The sequence below is a fragment of the Heliangelus exortis genome, chromosome 1, assembly GCF_036169615.1.
Source record: "Heliangelus exortis chromosome 1, bHelExo1.hap1, whole genome shotgun sequence".
NCBI lineage: Eukaryota > Metazoa > Chordata > Aves > Apodiformes > Trochilidae > Heliangelus > Heliangelus exortis.
The window spans coordinates 194,806,205-194,825,706 of record NC_092422.1 but is presented as its reverse complement, the minus strand read 5'-3'; the positions used below and the strand labels follow the sequence as shown (position 1 = coordinate 194,825,706).

The following is a 19,502-nucleotide window of genomic DNA, read 5'->3' as shown; positions in this document are numbered from 1 at the left end:
GACATGTGTTGCTCTGTGCTGAGACACTCCAGCTTCCAGGGAAGCTTTTTCAAGGGCTGGAACAGCTTCAGTAAGGTGGAGGGATGAGTTTGGGGCTCTCCAGTTAGGCTCTATTTTTGTCTAGAGCCAGGAAGACTTGGGTAAATGTCTACTGTGGAGTCCAGTGCTGCTGTCCTAAATTGTTCTATTTAAAAACTGATTCACCTGCCTCTCACAGCTGAGAAATATATTAGAGATTTATCAACCTCTCTGTCTGAGGACAGTCATATGAGGACAGTCAGACACTAGAATGGTCTCCAAGGGGAAGGGATGGATTCCCCCACTTTGGAAAGCTTGAAGTCTCAGCTCAATGGGTGCTGAGACATCTCTCATAGACAGTAATATGAGAAGGGTTGGACCAGATGATCCCTGAGGTCCCTTCCAACCTGATATTCCGTGATTCTATCTCCAAAACAGGTCCCACCTCAGGGTGTCTCCTCACACTTTCACCTATCTTCATGGTCATCATTTCAACCACTTCCTTGCTGCATCTCTTTATCTCCTGGAAACCTAACCCCAGGCTCTCTTTTTTTCACTGTCTCACTGCCTCTCCCTACCTTTTTAAAAATACTGCAAGCAGGTCTCTTACAGGGATGAAAAAGGATGTTTTAGGTGAAGATAAAGTTGAAACTTCAGTTTTACTGCAATAAAAAATTAACATGGTATGGGGCCACAGCTAGGCACCAGCAATCTCTTCTTGATATCCTGTTCAGAGAGGGAAACATAGGATTGGGAAAGAAACATCTGGCTGCATCTAGGAGGTCTCTCAGGCCTCCAAATAATTCAGTGGAGTATGAACTCTCTTCCTTTTTTACAGGACTATCCTGTGATGCAGAGGGAAGGACTCACCTACCTGCTAAATACAACATTTTCTTATTTTTATTTTAATTGCCTCTGCTCTTTGAAGCACCTTTTCCTTTTTTTCCCCCTGTCTCAGAACTGACTTCTTCTTGCTGTCAGGGTGATAAGTTGGAGGGAGGAGGGTAGGGAAGGCAGCAAAATTTGCACGACCTTTGTGGAGAGGTTTGACAACGGGAATGAGAGAAAGGAGTAAATTTCCTTTCTTTTTGTCCAGGTCCCTGGCTATAGGCAGGAACGGGTGGAGAAAGGCCTGAAGCTCTTTGCCCAGCTCATCAACAACAAAGTTTTCCTCCTGTCCTTCATCCGCACCCTGGAGTCCCAGCGCAGCTTCTCCATGCGGGACCGCGGCAACGTGGCCTCCCTGATCATGACAGTGCTGCAGAGCAAGCTGGAATATGCCACTGATGTCCTCAAACAGCTCTTGGCTGACCTCATAGACAAAAATCTGGAGAGCAAGAACCACCCCAAGCTGCTGCTCCGCAGGTAAGGATGCTCAGAGCTGGAGTGAGCCAGGCTGGGCAACCCCTGCCCCAGTGTTTGACATCAGCATCTGGGTCAAGTTCAGAGGAAAGGGGAAAAGCTGCTTGGTTTTGAGGTGGGCAGCAGAGTGTGGAGTCAGGGTGGGATGGCTTCAGATGAGCCTGTAGGGGTGGCATGAAGCTGCTTGCTGAGAAGTTTGAGTGAGGCAAGTAGGACTGAATGAAGAACTTGCTTTCCTGTTCTGGTTTCCTCTCATTTCAGACTTCCTGACAGGGCATCTCCTCTCTTAGAGGACTTCCCTCCTCCTTCCAGCAACAATTCTGCGTTTCCTTCCCTTTCCACAAGTGTGGGAGTGGATATGTAGAAAGGGATATGTATGTAGCAAGGGATATGTACATCTGGCTCCACCTTCCTAGCCAAAAAGTAGTCAATAATTAAAAGCTACAGAACTAAAGTACCTCTGCATTTCAATAGGGATCTTCCAGATACCTTCATAACATCAGCAAGAATCTACATTTCCTGAACCTTATTTTGGACTCTTCATACTTAAGATGTTAATTTTTCCTTATGTTTCCTTTTAACCTGAACATTCCAAGTGCCTTGTGTAACTACAGCTGGTTTATATTCCTGGTGAGTAAATCAGCTGCTGCCATCTCCTTCCTGGGACGTGGACTGTCCTGCTTTGTTTCTTTTTCGTGAAATAACCATGGCCACGTGCAGAGTCTTCTTCAGCTGCACCATGGGATCTTCCATCTCTCCCTGGGCAATGGTTCTGAGAGATTTCTGAAGGCAGCAGAAGAGCTGAGCAGGAGAGCAGAACTGGTTTCATCCAAGGGCCAGGTTTGGTTGGTCATTCCTGGCTGGTTTGAAGCTCTAAAGATCACCTTTATCTCCTTTTCACTGTCTGAACCAACCCTTCTGGTTCAAAGACCCTGAGTAATGGTGTGTGTGTATCTTCTGGAGATAAATGGCCTTTGCCACTGCTCAGAGCCAAATCTGAGGAGTTTTCAGCTGATTATAATGGATGGGTTGGGCAGGGAAAAGATCTGTGGTGCCTGCTGGGAGGATTTTAATCTGGCATAAAGCCCACTATGGAAAACCAGGGAAAGTAGAAGACACCTCCTGGTATTCAAGGCAGCAAAGCCAGGGGCAGAGAATGGACTTTGCTTTGGTGTCAGTTGACTCCTTGATGGGAATCAAGCCCTAAAGCCTGGCTGGTGACTTCCCTCTAGCTGTTTCCAGGCTTCCCTGTGCTTTTTCTCTGATGTTGGATGGCACTGCTTCCTTCCAACTCCCTTATCCATTCCTATTCTCCTTTTTCTTCCCTTTTCTCCATCTCTTTATCTTCCCTGGTTGTTAAGCCCTGTCTTGTCCCGAGCATCCCTTCTTTCCTCTTTCTCCTTCCAGCTCTTTTCTAACTCTGGCTCTTTGTTGGAAATAAAATGTGGACTTTGGAAGGAAATCCAGTGAACAAACAAAGTCTTTCCACTGTTCCAAGCTCTGAAAACCTGTGGTTGGTGCTCCAAGATGGAGATCCTGAACTGAGCAGCATCAGTGCAGAAGTTACTGATGAACTTGTGAATATCTTGGTATCTTGGGTCAGAGGTTGGTCTGAGCTCCTCAGACAATTATTTGGAGCAACTGGAATCAACTTCATCTTCCCCTCCCCTCCCTATGAGTCTGTGGTTGGGAGGGAATCTTCTGACACATTTCAGCAGGATTGGTTTTGGGGGTATTTGGAAGGAAGAAGGAGCTGGTTGGGATGATTTTCCCACCTCACCTGTGTCCACTGTTCCTCCTAAAGGACATTTAGAGCCTCAGAGGGATCAAAATTGTCAGGGCAGAGAGCAACAACAAAAAGGGATCTCAGCTCTTTTTCTCATGATAATGCTAAGTTTGCACCATGTGATGGGGCCCAGGGCTCCTCATCAGGGAGAGTCAGGAAGATCATTCTGGGTTCCATTCCCCTCAAGAAACTCAGGCCACGACAAGCATGGGGTCTGCTGGAATTGAATATCATTCCGTGACCAACGGAAAAGAGTGATGCTGAGTGAGGGGAAACAGGACCATATGGATGGAGAACACCTCCAGGCAGTGATCACTGTAGAGCAAGGAAACACAACATCAAGCTGGTAGCAAGCTGGGACCATGTCACCTCTTTCTCTGTGTGCGGGCAAGGAAGGAGTGACAGAAAACATCTCTGTTGCCATTCCCTCCCTTACCAGCCTCACCATCTAAGTGAGGTTTGCCCACAAAAGCAGAGAAATCCCAAGGGAAGCCAGGTTAAAGGGCAGCTAGGGAAGGGACCATCACTTGCTCTGTGCTGGTGTAACAGGGCACTGCTTTGGGGCAAGGTTGTTGACTGGTTTCACCCATAAAGCTCCAGCAATGCAAAGCCTTCCCCTTGCAAGTCATGCAGAGGAATCAAGACCAGCTTCATGCTGAAGGGAATCTAAAATTCGAGCTGCAAACCTAAACAAAAACTTCTTCTTGTCTCTGGTGGAAACCAGGATGAGGAAGATCCACTGAAATTCATCCAAGGACTGTTGCTTCCTTCTCGAGCAACCCCAGTGCATGTACTGGAGCCAAGATAAGTTTATCCCATCCTCCTGATGTCCACACCACGTTTACAGATCTGAATAGGTTATTCTGTAGGAAAAGTTTCTCCTGAAGATGTTTTTTTTTCTCCACCCTGGAGAAGGATTTTTGTTTGGTTGTGGAAAATGTTCAAGGGCAAAAGGATGAGCTCTGTGAATGCACCACATTAAAGGAATATAATCACTCCCAAATGCCAGGGAGATAGTCAGTGCCAGAAAACTATTCTCTGGTGATTTAGATCTGTCTTCCCTGAGTATTTATATACCCTGCTTGTCATACAGCCTAACTCTGGGCTTCTCACATTTGATGGATTTATCCTCCCTGAGCTCCTCCTAGAAGGTCCCCTCAAATGTTGCTGTCTTGCTTTCACTGGTGGAGAAACTGAGGAATAGATCTATAGGGACTTCTCAAGTCACAGGAGAATCAACAGGGCAGTAGGGATTTGCCAGCAGGTTTCCTAAATCCAAAGCTAAACCAGGAACATAGGATGTGCTCAGTCCTGATGGTGTCCAGTCAGACTTCCCATGGGGCTCAGAGATCTTTGCAATAAGATGGGCAAAGCTGATTTTTAACTAACCCATTGATATGTCCAGCATGGCTAATTCACTCCCAATTTGCTTTTTCTCCCTGACTGTTTTTAGGACAGAGTCTGTGGCTGAGAAAATGCTCACCAACTGGTTCACCTTCCTTCTCTACAAGTTCCTCAAGGTAAGAGGAGCATCACTCCTGGATGAACTGATACCTATTTCTTCTTATAGACGTTTAGTTGGAGCAAAGATTTCTCAGAAAAAAGCTTTCTTCTTTAGAGGGAGCTCACTGCCTAAGGGCAGAGGGGCTTTTCTGATCCATGGAGAACAAAGATGGGACCCTTTGTTAGAGAGGTCTTACATCTGTACAGTGGTGGGATCTAAGGGTCAGTGCTGAAATGTGAAGGATTTCAGAGCCTGATGGAGACCTGTATTGAAAATGCTTCTCTTTTACTAACAGACTCAAATCTCCATCATGGGATGACCCACATTTTCAGTTCATAATGGCTGGAGATCTCCTCCCACCCCAGTTCAGAGGCAGCACTGAGGTCCAGTGCCTCCCTCATACCCATCTGCTTTACTCAAACTGCCAGATTAGTTTAATTTAAGCCAGAGCCCAAATTCTTTTTGACATTAATCTGTCTCAAGCCTGTCCTGGGCGTGGCCATCCATGTCCATCCATGGACTCACCAGATAAACTACACCAGAAAAACCTGACTGCTGGGAGAAGAACCCAGCAAGGGCGGAGACTCCTGATGCTTTGTATCCCACTGGGAGGTAGCATTGGCTTTGCAGGACACTCATCAGCAAAGGAGTGAAAGGACTTGAAACACTTCCTGAGTCCTGCAGTTCCTCCTGGAGGGTCTCCTTGAGGTGGTGTACAGCAAAAAAGAGTCTTTCAGCCTTTGAGACCTGTCACTGATTGCTGGGAGTGGAAAGTTTCCTCTTGAGGACCCACACTGAGCCTCAAGCACGAAAATGGCCAAGGCACCAAGCTTAGAGGCAGTTTTTTGGGAAGGAGTTGGGCTCTGCACCTCTCCCCCACTCCCAATGCAGTTGCTAAATATCCTCAAAGCCCCATTAGGACCTCACAGCCCCATTCATAGAGTCATAGAACCATAGAATAGTTTGGGTTGGGAGGGACCTCAAAGCTCATCCAGTTCCAACCCCCTGCATGGGCAGGGACACCTCCCACCAGCCCAGGGGGCTCCAAGCCCCATCCAACCTGACCTGAGACACTGCCAGGGATGGGGCAGCCACAGTTTCTCTGGGAAATCTGTTCCAGGTTGCTTAAGGCCCCATCCAACCTGGCCTTGAACATTTCTTGGGAGGGAAAGCTTTACAAATCAGTCCCATTCCCCTACTCCTTCCCCATGCCCAGCCTAGCCAAGGATGAACAGAATTATGGAATCAGATACTTGCTTTGGTTGGAAAAGGTCTTTAAGAGCAACTCCAACCATTGGCACAGCAATGTCAAGTCCACCACCTCTGAACTATGTCCCTCAGCACCACATCTCCATGGCTTTTAAATCCCTGTCCAGAGACAGTGACTCCACCACTTCCCTGGGCAGCCTGTGCCAGGGCCTGAAAACCCTTTCAATAAATAAAATTTTCCTAATATCCAATCTAAACCTCCCCTGGCACAATTTGAGGCCATTACTTCATGGATGTGAAAGTTTTGAAGGTCTCTGGGAGTTAATTTCAGTGACTTCAGTATCAGATTCCTGTTTTCAGCTGAAAGGAAAGGATACAAGGAGGTGACTCTCTAAAGCTCTGCTTTTATAATAGGCTTTTTTTCCCCTCCATTCAGCTGCTTGTCTTCTTGCTTTAGCCTGAGCAGAGGCTTGATAAGGACAAGAGACAGACACCCAGAAGCAATATGCTGCTGGCAGATAAACTAATTAAGTGGGAGACAGGTGTAGGAACTGAGAAAGGGGCCACTTGGCTTCAGATTAAGTTGGTTTGGGCTGAGATTTACACCAGATGAAAAGGACCTGAGTCATTGAGCGGGGACACACACTGCAAGAGGAGAGGACAAGGAGGGGAGGAAGGATGGAGAGATGAAGGGGAAGGCAGGCAATGGGAGGAAGCACAAGGAGGGATGTATGGTAATGGATGTGAAGAGGGAAGGCAGCAAGGGGTGTTCTGATGTCCCTGCCTTTGGGTTGCTTGTTGCTGTCCTGAGCATCTGACAGCAGAGATGCAACCACAATGATCCAAAGACAACATCTTCCCTGGGTCATGGAACTGCTCCTGAGCATCCCTATTTCCCTAGAACATGACAGTGCTCAGGGAGACCGTGGGGACCACAATTTATTTCCCTTTCAGACTTGTTTCCAGGTCTTCCTGTATCCATCAGCACATGCTCCAGTGCAAAGCTCTGGCCTGGTGGCAGTCACTTGAATAGTTAGCTACTCTGCTAGCTCCAGCACTGCCAGGGACCACTGACACCTTTGTCCCATGACAGGACACTCAAAGAGTGCTTGATGTGGAGGGTGACCTCTTTTCCTGGGCTGTATGGAACAAACAGATCCCATGGATGCATCTGCCCTGAGTGGCTGAGGATGGCAAACTGGCAAACTGTTGAGATGTTGTGTAGGTTGGCTTCTCACTTCTTCTTCTCCTGTTTCACCTCATGGTTGTCTCTCCCCTCTACAGGAGTGTGCTGGTGAACCTCTGTTCTCCCTCTTCTGTGCCATCAAGCAGCAGATGGAAAAGGGTCCCATTGACTCCATCACTGGGGAGGCCAGGTACTCCCTGAGTGAGGACAAACTTATCCGGCAGCAGATCGATTACAAGACTCTGGTGAGTACCCTGAGCACATAGAATGGCTTTATAGTCATTGAATAAGCCAAGCTGGAAAGGACCCATTAGGATCAATTCCTCTCCCTGTGTAGGGCACCCCCAGAATCACACCTTGTGCTTGAGAGAACCATCCAAACATTTCTTGAACTCCACGCCATGTGCCTGAGAGCATCATCCAAACATTTCTTGAACTCCACACCATGTGCCTGAGAGCATCATCCAAACATTTCTTGAACTCAGGCAGGTTTGGTGCTGTGAGCACTTCCCTGGGGAGCTTCTTCCATTGCTCAACTCCCTCTGTGTGAAAAACCTTTTCCTAATATCTAAATTTTTTTTTTCACTTTGGAAGGGACCTTAAAGATCATCTCGTTGCAGCTAGCTGTCCAAGGGACACTTTCCACTAGACCAGGTTGCTCAAAACCCCATGAGCTTGTCCAGCCTCCTCTAGTAAAAGGGGATGGAGAGAAAATTATCCCTCTGGGACAATTTTTGCAATCTGACCAGGAAACCCTGTTGAAGACTGACACACATCCCCTAACACAGCAAGATTTGTGGCTGAAGCTTCTGCTAGAAAATCATATTTTGCAAAGATGGATGCTCCCAAGTGGCTTCCATTGTGCCCTGCCCCATGCCTAAAGCATCTCCAGCTCCCCAAAGGTCTCTGAAATCATCTGCAATTTTTGCAGGCTGGACTTACAGGGCAAGTCCTGTACCAGTGCTTGGATTAGATGAAGTCCAGGAGCACTGAAAGATGAGCATGAACCTTGTGGCATGAATATGAAGACAATAGATACAGGCAATTTATTCTGCTCTGTTAGAAAAAATACTTTCTAGTACCTACCCCTTTTTCCCAGACTGATTCCCAGCATCCCTCTGGGTCCTAAAGTCAAAGATAATCATCTTCCTACAACAGAAAGACAGCGTTGTCACTGCAAGTTGTCACCTTCCTTGGCAGGAGTGTGAAGTTCATGGTGGAGTTTCTTCCTCCTAACACTTGGGTGTCCTCCAGGTTTATTTTCATCCCACCTCCCTCCATCATCTGCTCCCTTCTCCCTGGTCCCCAGGACCAGTGGCAGAGCTGTCCCAGCACCCAGGACACACCAAGGACTGGTGTTTGCTGGGCAGAACCTGACTGGGGTGGCAGCTCTTGGCCATTTGGGGTGTCCCAAACACCCCAGCTGAGCTCTGGCAGGTCAGGCATAAAACCTTTGTCCATGGGACATTTGTGACCACAGGGGACACTCAGCTCATGGCATGGGAAGCCCAGAGATATCCTGACAGCCTGTGGTGTTGGGTCAGTGCAAAGCCCTTTTTCTAGTAACAGCAAATATGTTTTTATGAGGCTGTATTGGAAGGATCTTCTCTAGAACTGTCCTCACCAATAAAAAAGATAAATAATAATGTGTTTCTTCAATGAAGATTTCAGCATCAAGGAGTGTGTTAGAGGAACCAAGTGGAGGGACTTATTAGATCTCATCTAGAGCTAAATGCAGCCATTCCTCTTGAGCAAGCAGAAATCAAAGAGAAAAAAACTTGATTCCAAGATTTCAAGGGGGAAAAAAAAAATCCCTGGTGCTGAATAATTTGCTTCAAAATGGAATTGTCTGCATGGTGAAAGATCCACATTGCATGAGTCCAGGTTTAGCTTCTGCTAGGAAATTACACCCTTTCCCCACTTCATTAGAGAGCATCAATTAAAATGCATTAGATACTGCTTCTGAGTGCAAGTGTTTGTGGGCTTTCAGTTTTTCCTGGATACACTAAATTCACTGAGCTTCCAAGACTCTGTGGAAGGAAAACCACTTTCCAAATCTTCAGTGATCTTTGTAATTCTTTCTTTCCCATGTCATTGTTCTCAGAAGACCCCAACCCCAAACTTTACGATGATCAGACGATGCTCTGAATTTACAAGATTATTTTATTTTCACCTTCAGTTCAGGGACAGTCATCTCACTTAACTTTAGCTGCCTTTGAGACCTGTGTCCAGCCCATGTTAGCTGCTTGAACTGTCTTAGACTGTAGCTCAGGTGGACTGATGCTTTTTATTCAGTAACTACAGCCTAGAGCTGAGCTTCGACGGAATCCAAGTCTGATGAGGGGTTAGGCTTCATTCTTAAATAAGACCACAGTTTCATTTTGCATATTAAAAACGTGACTTTCCTATTAAATCCTCAGCAGAGGGCTGATTTTCTGTTACGTGTGGTTGTCTAGCAATTTGGAGGCCTGATCTCACACGGAGAGAGGGAGCAGAAGGAAGAAAAATGCAGCCACGGAGCGATCGCTTTCACCAAAGGAAATCCCTCCAATCCTTTTAGGCTTGATATAAAGCAGCCAGCAAAGGGTAGTAATTATACATCAGCCTGAACAAAGCTCTGCTCCATTCTCTTTGTGTCGTTTGATGTTAATCAGCTCTCCCTCTTACATCTCAAGAGCAGACAAATATATCCTGATAGGAATCTCAGCAGATTTACAGAGATCAGCTTCGGTGAAGGAGATTAAGGAGCAGCAGAGTATGAACAGGATTGATCTTCTTTTCTCTTTATTTCTGCTTTCTTTTATTTTCTGTTTTTATTTTTCTATTTTTTTTTTCCCTGTCTTAAAAGCAGCCTGTCATTTTGTATTAAAAATACATGCTAATGAAACAAAGCAAGAGCTTATTCCATATTTGTAGCCCAGGAATTCCCTGAGTGCTTCCTGCTCTTTACCAAACACACCTGGGCAGTTTGCAGTGTGTGTGGCTAAAATCCATGGGGTTGTTCATGTTTCATGAGTGCTAGCTGACTGCTTGACTGAATTAAATCACAATTCCAGCAGTGTGGCACATTGAAACAGGCTGGTTATTGTCATTTTTTTTTTCCCCAGGAAGAGAAAGCCAGGGCTTCTTTTGGAAGGCATTTATTCTGTAGCCTTCATTAATCACGATCAAATCTTTTAAGTCGTGGCTTCAAATATGGTTGGAGTGAAAAGCAGATCCAAAGAAATTGACTTTAGAGTAGAAATAAGACAGGGCACTTTCAGACATCTGGAATTACTGATTTTAAAATATACACCTCATTCACTAAATGTAGATTTGTTTTGGTTTGATTGCCTTCCAAACCAGATAGCTCCAGTTTGCTGCCTGCCACGTCCTACAGTTCTCCAAGGAAGCAGCCTCAGTGTCCCAGTCTGTAACCATTTCTGTGCTTAAAAAGGATTTTTCAGGGTGCTAGGAACTGAGCTGGTTACAGATGTGATTTGCTAGAATAAATGCATTGCAACTAAACAGTAGTTCTTCTCCCAAGCTCTGTATCTCAGAGAAACACCCTTTTGGGTTAATATCCTCACTAGCAGTCATTATCCACCACCTCTGATCTGCAGTGTTAATAAAAACCCAGCTAGATGTTAGCTGTAAGAGACAGGAAGATCTCATCTCTGTGGACTGCCATCTGCTTTTGCCAGAATCCATGAGTTTTCAGCCATTCACCAGATGTGAAACCTGGCTCCTTACTGTCACTTCTCTGCTGTCACTGGGAGAGGAAAGAGCATCCATCTCCTGCATCGACTTCATTTCTTGATTAAAAAAAAAAATAATAAAAGTGCAGGGGAGTAAAGACCTTGATGTGTGTCAGAAGCTGTCAGGAGTCTTGGCTGAGTAGTGCTTGTGGGTGGCAGGTGGGAGCTGCCCAGGACACACTCCTCAGTGGCATGGTCTGCATGGTCCCCACACACCTGGGTGTTGAAAGCATCATGGGATCTCCTGACAAGACATTCCAGGGAGATGAAGATGCTTTGAGCTGCCTTTGGTTAGGACTTTTCAAGGAATTTTGGTGGCAGGGAGGAGACCAATACCAAGATATGAAGACTCTCCCATGCTTGGATTCTTTTCCCTCCTTGCTCCCTGCCAAGCTTTAATGCATGCTAGCCACTTTGGACCTTCCTTAGCCCAATCTAGAAGTGAGAAAAAGATCATAGAATCCTGGCTTAGGTTGGAAGGGACCTTGGAGATCACCTACTCCCAACCTCCCTGCCATGGGCAGGGACACCTCTCATCCAGACAAGGTTGCTCAAGCTTGTCCTTGGAACAGAAACCACAGCAATGTCCTGGTTTCAGAGCAGATCGCTCAAAAACTGCAGAGAACCCAGAACCAGGGTCCTCCAGAGCTGGGTCTTTATTATTTGGATGCCACTCATCCCTAGTGGGGGTGGGGGTTTAGTTGTGCTAAATACTGCATGTATGTGTACACTTAGAGACAGCTCATGGCTGGGAGGGTTGGCACAGAGAAAAAAAAAAAAAAAAAAAGCCCAAGGATGTAGAAAAAGGTCAATTAACACAAATCCAGACCTGACATGCCTCAAGGTCACACACAGTCAGTAGGAGAGGAGAGCTCAGAGATTACTGTTGAGCTGAATCCCAGGTCCATGCCTTTCAATGGTGACCTCAAAACTGGGGCTGTCCTTGTGTGATGCTGTCACACACCTCAAGGTGTGACAAAAGAACAGTGACAAGTGCTGGTGTCCTCCCAGGGCCAGAATGTTCAGCATCTCCTTGGGTGACACTGAAATCTCTCCTTCAGCCTCCTTGCTGGCTCTACCCTGCAGGGCTCAAAGGGAGGCAGTGGGTGATGGAGCAGTAGCAGTGAATGCAGTCAGAAGCTCAGCATCCCAAAACTTCCCTCAGAGTGTCTGATCACGCAGGAACAGACCAGGGGCCATCCCAGAGGTCTCTTCCCTACAGGTTGACATCAAACACTGTGTTGACAGCACTTCAGGAGCAGTGGGATTACTTCTGTGTCTTAGCCTGGTGGTTATGAGGCCAGTCCTGGGTGAAGCACAGGGCAAACCTTACTCTTCCAGTGAGACTTGGAGCATCTGAACTCTGCTAAATGGAGAAAGCCAATGCTTAGACTTTTTTTTTTTCCTGGTCATCTCCTGCCAGGGACAACCTCTGGGCAGAGAACAGAGAAAACCCTTGGTAGGATTCCCATGGACATGGTTGGAATCTCTTTCTCCACTGCAAACACCTTATTATCCTGAGGAGCTTCAGTCTGTTGGGAGCACAGATTTTCAGTCTGGGGTGTTAGGATGATTTCTGTAGGGCCCCTGGCAATCTCCAGAGAACCACTCAGTGTGTGCAAGACACAGGTCCAGCCTCTAAAATCCCTGAAGTCTTTGTACTGAGAAGAGTTTGGTGTTCCATGAGAGGTGGAAAACACTGATTGAGAGCTGATGGGAAGCCTGGGGCACCTCTGTCCAAGCCTCTGTGCTCTGGGGAGGGTGGTGGTTTCTATAAGCAATGTCTGAATTCCCTAAAATATTGAAATTTGTCATTTAAATGAGCCCACTGGAGTTCAGAGGTTTGCTGCCTGCACCTCTCCTTGAGACCACCAAGAGCAAACTCCTCTCTCTGCAGCCCTTTGAAATAATTGCCTTCCCCACTCTTTCTTCTTCCAACTGAGCTGCAAAAGAGGAGAGCAAAGACCATTTTAGTCAGGGCATGAATGATGGGGGATAAGGCAGAGAAGCATAACCAAGTTTTAAGAGCAAATCACCTTTGTCAGCTTCCAAGGAGATGAAAATTCACATTGAATGGTGGGTACTGGGGTGGTGAACACTGCTGAGCAGCTCCAGGAGATGTTGGCTCTTCTGGAGCAGCAGGTAGAGCCCTAGCAGGGTAGCCCAGGTTGTTTTAAAGAGCCTTAAGTATCTTCATGTGGAGAACTGACCTGAACTCCAGTTGTCTGCATGACCCACACCACAGAATGTGTTCTGGCTGCCATCAGCTGAGTTCAGATCACTGAGAGAGATCTGCAGAGTACTTTGGTCTGCAGACCCATGTGGGACCCCCACAACACTCTCAGATAAGATGACTGCTTCATTTCCCTACCAATGTGCAATGGCAGTGGGGTAACTTAATAGCCTCAACACTGGATGCATTTCAGCAGGGCTTTTCATGTGTTGTTCTGTGATCCTTTGAGATGAAAGATGCCACAGAACTGTAAATCTGTGCCATTGTTATTATCATCTGAATTGATGTTTCTTCAATACTCCTGGAAGTGACATATAAATAATAGCATTATGATCTAATCAATATCTTGTATTTACATCCCCCCCTTTCATCCAGAAAGATCACAGAGCTCTTTGTAAGCAATATCTTCACAAGTCCCTCTTAGCTGAGCATAACAGCACCAAAGGGACCCTGGTGAGCCAATGCATAATTATATTGATATGATTTCACCCAGTTTCAGGCCACTTTCAGATCCCACTGACTTTAGTGTTGTAAAGGGATGGAGAGTCTCTTGCATACTGCAGAAGGGAATTTGCAGGCAAGGTAGAACTTGTCTTAAGGCACCAAAATTGCCATGTCTGCACTTGTAAAAGGGGCACAGGAATATTTAAGGACTCCATATAGCCAGGAGCACCACTGAACCTTCCTTCCAAGTGCAAAGGTGTACCAAATTTATAAAAGTTAATAGACTTCACACTCCTCTAATCAAAAGAGAGCAGAATGCTCGACACAAACCTGGCCAAGAGTTAGAGGGAAGTTTGCTGTTAAACACTCTGTGTGTTTAAGGAATTTCTCCCTCACCAAGCCATATGCTTTGAATTTACTCTTGGACAGAATCTTTGGAGAAAATTAAGTTCTCCTCAGAAATGAGAGGCCTCTGTACTTGGGTCAATTTTTGTGTTCAATATGTGAAAGCAAAAAAAAGGTTTTTGTTGCTTCTCTTTTGTGTTTCCTTCATTAAGATGCTCTACATTTAAAAATAATATAAATCTTCTGGAAGGGCCATCTTCTGCCTCTGGCTGAAGATGGACAAACTAAGATGGCTTAGAGACTGAGAAGAACTTTTACCTGACTTGTCAAAGCAAGTGGCAAGGCAAGGAGGCCACTACTGAGTTAGGTCACCTTGCCAGCTTTCAAGGGAGTGTGCAACTGGTCATCAAGGAAAAGCACTGGAGATCAAGGAAAGCAGCCAGGGTCAGGCTTGATTACATTTTTAATGGTTTCTGTGAAAAGAATATATCAATGAACATTGTCTGGTACCATTTGGTATTTTTACTGAAAGTACAAGAACCTGAGTTGGTATTCTTGGGCTTCATGGGATGAAGTCAAGCCAGGATGCCAAGGAGATGAGGCTCAAATCTATGGGGCTGTTCTCACAGGTAGAGTTGTTTCATCTGACAGTGGCAAGTGGCATGAGAAGCAAGCTTGGAAAAACCTCCACATCAGCCCCAAGTCACCAGCATCAGCTGGGAGGTCCCAGCTCTAAGCTGAGATCCTGAATTAGCCAAATCCTGAATTCCTTTTAATTTACTGGGTGAGGGGATGGATGCAATCACCCCATGTGAAATCAGATCCCCATGCTAGGGAATACAAGCATCCCTCCAAGAGGGAGTGCTCTTGGTCCATATTTTTCCCCTTATCACACCCCAGATCCCTCTGGCTTTGTAGGACCCAGGGACCTGCAAGAAGGTGGCTGCCTAAGGTTGTCCCCAAGGTACTTGTGCTGCTGTGAAAGACACAGAAGGTCTCATTGCATCTCCCTCAGGTCCTGAGCTGTGTGAACCCTGACAACGTGAACAGCCCCGAGATCCCAGTGAAGATCCTGAACTGTGACACCATCACTCAGGTCAAGGAGAAAATCCTCGATGCCATCTTCAAGAACGTGCCCTGCTCCCACCGGCCCAAAGCTGCTGACATGGACTTGGGTATGTGAGGGCACACCAGACCCTGATTTCCTTGGGGCAGGGGGGAGAAGGGAGATGGGAGAGAGACAACTGTAATCTAAACAGTGTTTGCTGGAGCAGATGGATGTCTCCAGAGTTGCTGTACCCTTGGTACAGAGTAGCAGCAGTGCTCCGAGGGCAGAAAAAAAGGGATTAAATTGATGCCTATCCTCCTGGCTTATGAAATCTTTGGCCTTGAGGACTTCAAAAGACCAGTAGCCAGACCTTGCTTTTCTGCCCATAGAATTCAGCTTGGACAAGGGTGTGGAAAAGGCAGGACTGAGGCTATTGTTGCTGTCCTACCAAGGATTCTTGGGCAAAGAGCACCAAGTGCCCAGGTTGGTGTTGTCAGCAGTGTTGAGGCTGCAGAGATTTATTCCTTTCCCTCCTCTGAATAGTGGGGGCTTAGGTTATGTTTACCTTCTTGATGAGGTAGTCCTAGTCCAAGCAGTGTTAATTATACATTGTGTGGGCCCAGGAAAAAAGATGAAGCATCCTCCATTCAGTGACCTGCATCCATCTCACCCTTGCCTGCTTCCTCCTCCTGCCAGCAGCAGGGTTGGGAGATGTTGCTCTGAGGTTTCTTTTCTGTAGAGGACTAGGAGGTCATAAAGAAATATTAATCCCTCTGTTAATATATTCATAATTTTTTTTTGTTTTTGGTTTTCTCAGTGGTTTGCTCCTGCATGTATTGCTCTGCCTCGAGGGTGGAAAGAGCTGTAGCAGCTTCACTTAGATTTTTAGGCAGTCATGTTTTTGATCTCTGGGGCACACAGGTACAGCCCAGTGCCTCAGAGACCAAAGTACATTTTTGCCCAGAATCTGGAGGAAGGATGCTGGGAGGAATGAGGTATCTGAAGTTAGGGTCCAGAGGCAAATGTGATACTGCACAGTATCTAGTGTGAAAGAATGTTGAAAAATCTGCCCAGAGGTATCTCACAGGGAGATGGGGACTGTGTTGTGGCTTTATCTGCCAGAATTTGCCCTCAGTGACCTTCAGGGGAAGGTGGAAAATGACGGAGTCTGTGAAACCCATCAGAGCAGAATAGGAACCAAAAGGAGAAGGAATGGACTGATGCTGAGAAACAATTCACAGAATAATGGAGGTGAGAATGGGAGGTTAGGTGTTAAAGTGTTCAGTGTGTGTGGATGTGTGCAGGGAAGGAGGGGATTAGTTAGAATAACAAAATGAGCTGCCAAAACCAGCAGCAATAATGAACAGATCATGTGCATCATCCAGAAAGGACCCAAGGTGAGCATAAGGGCAGGGTGGCAGGGGACACAGTAGACCAGAGGAGTGGGGTTTCCAGCCAGATCTCTTGACTTTTTTTGGGCTGAATGGTGGCCACAGAGCCAGTTATGTGCAGATATCAGGCTGGGTTTATGAGAGGAAAGTAGTTTGTTCTTGTCTGGGGATGAATGATGTACCAGTGCTGGGAGGCAGGAGTGTTACCTGCATGTTGCAATTGATAAATTAGACTTGGACCAGCAAGGTCCAGAAAGTAAAATCATCAACTCATGATAAATTGGACTTGGACCAGCAACGTCCAGAAAGCAGAATCATCAAATCATAGAATCATCGTGGTTGGAAAGGATCTTCAAGATCATCAAGTCCAACCAGCAGTCCTATCACTAAATCATCTCCTGAAACACCACGTTTTTTAAAATAACCCCAAGGAAGATGACTCCACCACCTCCCTGGGCAACCTGTTCCAATGCTGTTCTTCACTCTTTTGGTGAAGAAATTTTTCCTAATACCACTCTGAGCCTCCCCTAGTGCAACGTGAACCTCTTTCCTCTTGTCCTATCACTGGGAAGGAGAGGTCAACACCCACCTCACTACAACCTCATTACAAGTAGTTGTGCAGGGCAAGTATTTATGAGTGTGTGCACTCCTCAGGGGACAGAATTGTCCATACAGACTGGAAACTTCTTAATGGGATGGTGTTTGGCCAGTAGCATTGATGCAGTTGAGGAAGAAGAAGAAAAAAACCACGCAAATAAAAAACCAAACAAAAAATCCCCAAAACCAGCAATCATTAAAAGAAAACCACAAAAAAAAGTGCCCTAATCTAGTAGAATAGCTTTGCCAGCATCAATATAGTTGCAGACTCCTTTAGCACAGCAGCTGACAAGGTAGGAGGAGCAGGGCTGGTGTGGGTGATGCAGGAAGAAGCCCAATCCCTGTGCAGGAAAAGATGTTTGTTGGCACCTGGCATCCTTTGGTGACACTTGGAGGCAGCAAGGGGAAAGCAGAAAACACTTCTGGCTCTTCAGCTCTCAGGACCAACCAGCCCCAGGCTGGATGCTCAGATCTGCAAAGCCAACAGGATCAGCCCCATCAGACCCTGCAAAAGAGTAGGTCAGAGCAGATGACTGTAATCTGGCCTTGAAAGCCATGGTTTGTTAAACTACAACACCATTTTCTGTTCCAATTACAATTTTCTGGGATTTCTGGCCATACTGAGGCCAGGTTGCTTATATGGAAGAAAGAGAACAAGCTAATGAGTTATTTGGAGTTGTTAAATGCTGGGTGGCTGCAGGCAGGGTGACTTGTCAGTGTCACAAGTGTCATGTTTCCCAGTTACCCAGACAACTCATGGAGGGGTTTGTCAGATGAAAGCATTGATTTTGGACACCCTGAGGTTACATTTTAGTCCAAAACCCCAGTTGCTGCCCTCTGAGTAATGGCTCTTTCTTCAGTGGCTATTTCTGTTATTGCTTTTTTTTTTTTTTTTTAAAGCATTCACCATAAAAAAAAAGCCCCATCTTTGGGAAAGCATTAGTCTTTGAGGATCAGAAAACAGGAATTTGGCTTCAAATTGTTGCACTCATTTTTCCCTGTGTTTCACTTGCTTTTGGAAATGGACTGAGGTGATGGGAGCTGCTTGGTTGGTTCCCTTGCACTCAATGTGGGCCATATCAGGGCATTTTTCACTGCTTCATCAATGGTGTGGTACTGAGATGAGGGGTTCAGCTTTTAGAAACCATTTAAACTGAGTCTAACTCTGGTATTTCCACAGTCAGGCAGAGAGCTTGCATATAGGGGGTTAACTACCATAGAATCATGAAGTGGTTTGGGTTCTGTCAGGTAATTAAACCAGATTACCTGGTAATTAAACCAAATAACAGATTATTAATCCCCCTCCCAGATAAAAGAAGGAGAGAGAATAAGGGGAGAGACTGATGGGTTGGAAACTAAACTACACAGCTTTAATGAGACAGGAATGAGAAATAGGAAAAATTACTAAATCTATGCAAATCTACAGGAAAATTGATCCCAGGTTCCTTCTCCCTCTCCCCCAAGAACTCTCCCATCCCCACTGAGGCTGCAGGGCAGCCCTGGGAAAGTCCAGGCTGGAATCCTGGGCTCAGGAGCAGTTGGGAGCTGGAGGCAGGAACACACAGATTCAGGCTGGGATGGATCAGGAGCAGAGGCAGAGGAAGGGATGGAATCCTCCCAGGATGCTGAAGCAAAGAGGGAGAGGGGAAGAAGGGGAAGCAGGAAGGGCTTTGAGCCTGGGGATCCCTCCAATTTCTCCTGAGGATGAGGTGGATGGGATGGAATCCTCTGTTTGGTCAATTCTGGTCATTTCTCTTGTCTGTTCCTCCCCACAGGAGGGTTTCAGGTGGGACCTCTTGACTCCTTTTCTCCTTTTGGAGGGCAAAATGTTCCTCAGAGCTGAGCAGTGTCCTTGGCTCTGCAGCCCATTCTCCAGCAGTAACTATAACCATGGAGTGGGCTCAGTCCCAGCAGCAGCCACTGACTGAGAAACTTGCTGTGAATTTCAGCAAGTGCAGCTCCTGACAAGAGACTGAGCTGAAAGCAAAGGCACAAGACAGAAAATCCCCTTTATCCTGGCCCAAACCAGGACAAGTTGGAAGGAACCTTAAACATCATCTAGGTCCAGCCCCCCCTGCATGGGCAGGGACACCTCCCACCAGCCCAGGTTGCTCCAAGCCCCATCCATCCTGGCCTTGAGCCTTTCCAGGGATGGAGAAGCCACAACTTCTCTGAGCAACTTATTCCACTGTCTCACCATCCTTATAGTAAGGCATTTCCTCCTAATATCTAATCTAAATCTCTCCTCTTCAAGCTTAAACCATTCTTGTACCCCCCTTTAGGAACTGGAAAGCCACTGTAAGATCACTCAAGTGTCTTCCACCTCTGTGTTCTGGCATGAATTGTTAAATTTTTTCACCAGCCACGCTGTTCCTTTCTCTACCCCAAACAGCAAAGCTGACTTTCTCTTCCTAGAGGTCCTCATAAACTTGACATTTACCCATTTTTTTTTTGTTTCCTACCCCACTGAGTTATGTTGGAGCCTGAGCATAAAGAGGAAGGGTTAATTCTGCTATTCCCTGTGCCAGCCTCTCTCTCCTATGGAAATTATTGCAAAGTGAAAAAACACTCCTAAGACTAAAAGCAGCCCACCAGCTCTTCCAACTAATCCTCCATGAGGATCAGGAAAGAGGCACTGGGGC

At 46.3% G+C, this 19,502-nt stretch overlaps 1 protein-coding gene across 2 annotated transcripts in view; it reads left to right on the top strand.

Moving 5' to 3' along the window:
• Window positions 1–19,502, top strand: part of PLXNA4 (plexin A4) — a 504,022-nt gene that overhangs the window by 457,011 nt on the left and 27,509 nt on the right. For both annotated transcript variants that reach the window (XM_071734217.1, XM_071734218.1), the window contains exons 22-25: window positions 1,115–1,383; window positions 4,620–4,686; window positions 7,164–7,310; window positions 14,840–14,999. In XM_071734217.1, the coding sequence (XP_071590318.1) occupies window positions 1,115–1,383; window positions 4,620–4,686; window positions 7,164–7,310; window positions 14,840–14,999 (643 nt within the window). The remainder of the gene's footprint in view (window positions 1–1,114; window positions 1,384–4,619; window positions 4,687–7,163; window positions 7,311–14,839; window positions 15,000–19,502) is intronic.